This window comes from Cystoisospora suis (assembly GCF_002600585.1).
Source record: "Cystoisospora suis strain Wien I chromosome Unknown contig_6625, whole genome shotgun sequence".
NCBI lineage: Eukaryota > Apicomplexa > Conoidasida > Eucoccidiorida > Sarcocystidae > Cystoisospora > Cystoisospora suis.
The window spans coordinates 670-4,354 of NW_027159412.1; the positions used below are offsets into that span (position 1 = coordinate 670).

Genomic DNA, 3,685 nt, shown 5'->3' on the forward strand with positions numbered 1-3,685 from the left:
AGAAGAAGAAAACTCCCTGCACCTCAAGAGAAGAAAATCGAAAGAAAGAAAGAAAGAAAAAGAAAGAAAGAAAAGACACGGGCAGCCAGGCAGGGATCTGAGAAGAAGAAGAAGATCTCTCATGTGTATGTAGAGGAAGAGGAGGAGGAGGAAGAAGTGTTTGACAAGTTCTTTATGTGTTGCGTCTTTTTCTTTTTCTTTTTCTTCTTTTTCGATAGATAGATAGACACCTACACCGTCTCATGAAGATGGATTCTCACTACTAGGACCACTCGTAGTTTAGGGAGTCGTAGTAATAGGAGTTTGGAGTAGTATTGGTCTGCTTCTTCATTTTCTTCATTTTCTTCGTCTTTTTCTTGTTTCTTTGCTTGTGATGTGTGACTAAGATATCCATACAGCGAATTACAATACTAGGCGGCCTAGAACACCTTGAATGCTACTCATAGCACCTCATATACACCTACTACTAGTAGTAGTCGTATTGGTATCAATCTAACAGTCATGGCTATTCCTCTCACTACTGTAGCTACTTGGGATTCGTCCTCTTCTTTTTCTTTTCATGATAATGCGTTTCTGTATCGTTCTTCGTCTAGTGAGTGAGGGGGGGGGAGGACTTGGGGTGGGGGGTGTGGAAGACAAGCCAGAAGGCAAGTAGGAGACGAAGAGGAAAAGAGACGGGGAGAAGAAAGAAAGAGGAGAAGGCGTGGAAGAAGAAGAAAAGGAAAAGGAGGAGGAGGGAAACTTTTGTTTTCGAGGCAGTTTTAATCATTTGAAGAGAAAAAAGAGAAGACATTGCCATATGAATAAGAATGCGAAAGAAAAAGAAGAAGATAGTAAGCAGTAGGAGGACACTAGATAGGACAAAACTGAGAAGACTTTTTCAGTTAGTTAGGAAAAAGAGACAGCAGTATCATTCTCATAAGAAGAAGAAGGGGCGGCAACGATATTATGCTGGTGGTCTAGAGATCTTTTTCTCTTCTCTTCTCTTTTTCGTCTCCATTTAGCTTTTTGCATGCGGTGATTCTTCTTGGCTTTCATTCGTTCATTCTCTCTCTCTTTTTTCTATGTAGAAGTTGCCGACTTGAAGAAAGATTAAGTAGGGGTGACTCGTATGCAGGAGGATGAATGATACAGGAAGCAAGATTCTAAAAGCATCTCTTTGCTTGGAGTTCTCTCCCTCATGAAGAAACGGCTTGTCTTTCCTTTCAAATTCATTTTATCCTGGCGAGTCGAACGTATAAAACTTTCTGACTCGAGTTGTCCTTCTACGCATTCCTACACACGTCTCTTGGGACGGACTTCTTTCTTACTCGGAAAGAAGATCTTCGGACGTTTTAGAAGTATCTGTCAGGATAAGAACTTTTCCTATCAAAAGCACATAGAAATCTAAAGTCTTCTTCTCCATCTGTCTCCTCTCTCATCGAACGCTCGGTCACCCGAGGAAAACTTCCTGGAGACATAAGCGTATACATATATACATACATATGGATATCTATCTCTGTATATCTACGTAGATATGCATGTAGAGAGGGAGGTCCATTTAGTGTCTACGGCTTCAACTCCCCTTTTTTACGTATGTGTCTCTATTGTCTCCCAGCACACATACTTCCAGGGAGATCACATAGGTACCACTGCATGCGCAAGCTTCTAGCCATATATACGAATCTCTCGACACCTATGTCTGTATATCAAACATATGGATGTACTTCCTATGTATGTATACGTACGTGTGTATACATCCATATGTTTGATATAGAGATGCAGTTCTATTCATATGTGCTGCAGGAGCGGACGGGTTTAATACGTGCGATGTTTGCCGAGGAAGATGACCTCTCTAATGGAGAGAAAACGCATGCATGCATGCATTTATTTTTTTATTTTGATAAGAAGAAAGAGAACATCTTTCTCTCGCCGGATTGTTAGGGAAAACGGAATAGATCATTTCGAGAAAGGAAACCGAAACTCTCGGACTTCTTTCAAAAGTTTGAAGAAAAAAGAAAAGAAACCGACGGCATCCCATACTCTCGTTCTTCATCACTGTCTTTCTCATCCCCCTAGATATTATGTCCTCTCTGAGGTGTATGTACACTCATTCTTTTCTTTTTTTGGGGTGTACGTACACTCTGGGGTGTATATGCAGATATACCTCGTGAGATATTTTCTAAAACTCCCCTTAGATGGTCGTACTTAAGAAGAGAAACGGTACACTCCGTCCAAGAATCCTCTTTTTCTCAACTTGATCTTAATCATCTCTCCTCTACGTCGTTTGTGTGGGGTGTCGATACATCGATCTTCTTCCCCTACCAAAACGAAAAGGCCCGTCTCTTCACTATTTTCTTCCCTCATTGAAAAAAAACGCGTCTTTCAGAATCGATCTATCATCCATCAATCTTTCTCTCCTGTGTGATGATCGGCAGTACTTTCGCTATTCTTGCTCGTCTTTCTTCTCATTCTTCTAAGTGACTGACTGATCTCCTCGACGTCCGACTATAGTATGTGTATACACGCACCTCTTTATCTTCTCCTCTGTTTTCTATCCTGTCTTTCTGTCCCTCTTTCTCACTTTTCTTGAGCTATCAGCACTCTCCTTAACGGCACGCAGTTATACCCCGCAACACTTTCTCATCTCTCTCTCTACATGCTCGATGAATACGAAGGTGTCCATACACACGGACAGACTATCTTCTTTAGGATGGAAGAAAAACTTAATTAAGAGAAGAAAAAGACATCTAGACAAGCTGCTTCCTTAGATCATTCATGAAGAAAATCTTGTAAACTTCTGCATAGACACTTATCTAGCCGAGAAAACGAAGAAAAAGAGAAAGACTAGCCTTCGAAACCTCTCTCTTTTCTTTTGTCTCACTATTTTCTTTACTCTCCTCTCTTCTTCTTCCTCCTCTTTTGCTTCTTCTTCCTCCTCCTTTGCTTCTTCCGTCTTCTTCAACTCCTCTTTTCCAAACACTTCTTCTTCTTCTTCTTCTCTTCTTTCTCGCTTCTCCCCTTCACGTCGAGAAATCTGCCTCCAAAGATGTCCCCATACATCCCTTACTCTTCTCTTCTCTCTTAGATTCTTTCCTTTCCTTCTCTCTTTCTTTCTTTTTCCTCTGTAACGTGTTTCTTCTTCTCCTCCTTACATGGGCGGCGTAGAAGAAGAATAAGAAGAAGAAAAGTCTTTCCCTTACTTCGAGAGAGAAGAGGACCAAGCAGAAGAAGAAGAGAGGGTCTCGCAGGAGAGTGCTCTCATCTCTCCTCCTTCAACAGGATCAAAGAGAAGTTTATAGAACACGCCTCTAGATGAGACAACTGAAAAGACAGAAAGAAAGAAAGAAAAAGAAAAAGATTCACATTCCATCCATCTTACATCTGAAGAAACAAAGTGAAGTTTTGGAAGCATGGGAACATCCTTCCCTAGGGTGTATAGACACATCAAGTATCATCTCGCCTAAGGATCGGTTGCTTTTCTGAAAAGAGAGATATAGAGATCACTCAATGTGAATGGTAGCTAAACATGCACACATCTTTGTCTCTCTCTTCTCCCCTCTTTAGCGGGGAAAGGAACAATTCTTTTCTTTTTCTCGCTTCTCTTTGCAGCTCGTAGATCGTGATGAATATGCTTGTTTGAAGGTAAGTAACAAGTGATACACGCAGCACTGCTAGAAGGAGATAGATAGGCAGAGAAGGAGAT

At 41.1% G+C, this 3,685-nt stretch overlaps 2 protein-coding genes across 2 annotated transcripts in view; one reads left to right on the forward strand and one right to left on the reverse strand.

Moving 5' to 3' along the window:
• CSUI_010068 (uncharacterized protein) lies at positions 1-1,412 on the forward strand (the record flags this gene model as incomplete). The annotated part of the gene is made up of 1 exon (XM_068070174.1): positions 1-1,412. A coding segment is annotated over one exon (222 nt), but the record flags the coding sequence as incomplete, so codon positions are not given.
• Positions 1,413-1,888: 476 nt separating this feature from the next.
• The window catches only part of CSUI_010069 (uncharacterized protein), a gene marked incomplete at its 5' end in the record, with an annotated part of 3,219 nt that continues 1,422 nt past the window's right edge, over positions 1,889-3,685 (reverse strand). The window contains one exon of the mRNA XM_068070175.1: positions 1,889-3,303. Within this exon, the coding sequence (XP_067917850.1) occupies positions 3,179-3,303 (125 nt within the window). The remainder of the gene's footprint in view (positions 3,304-3,685) is intronic.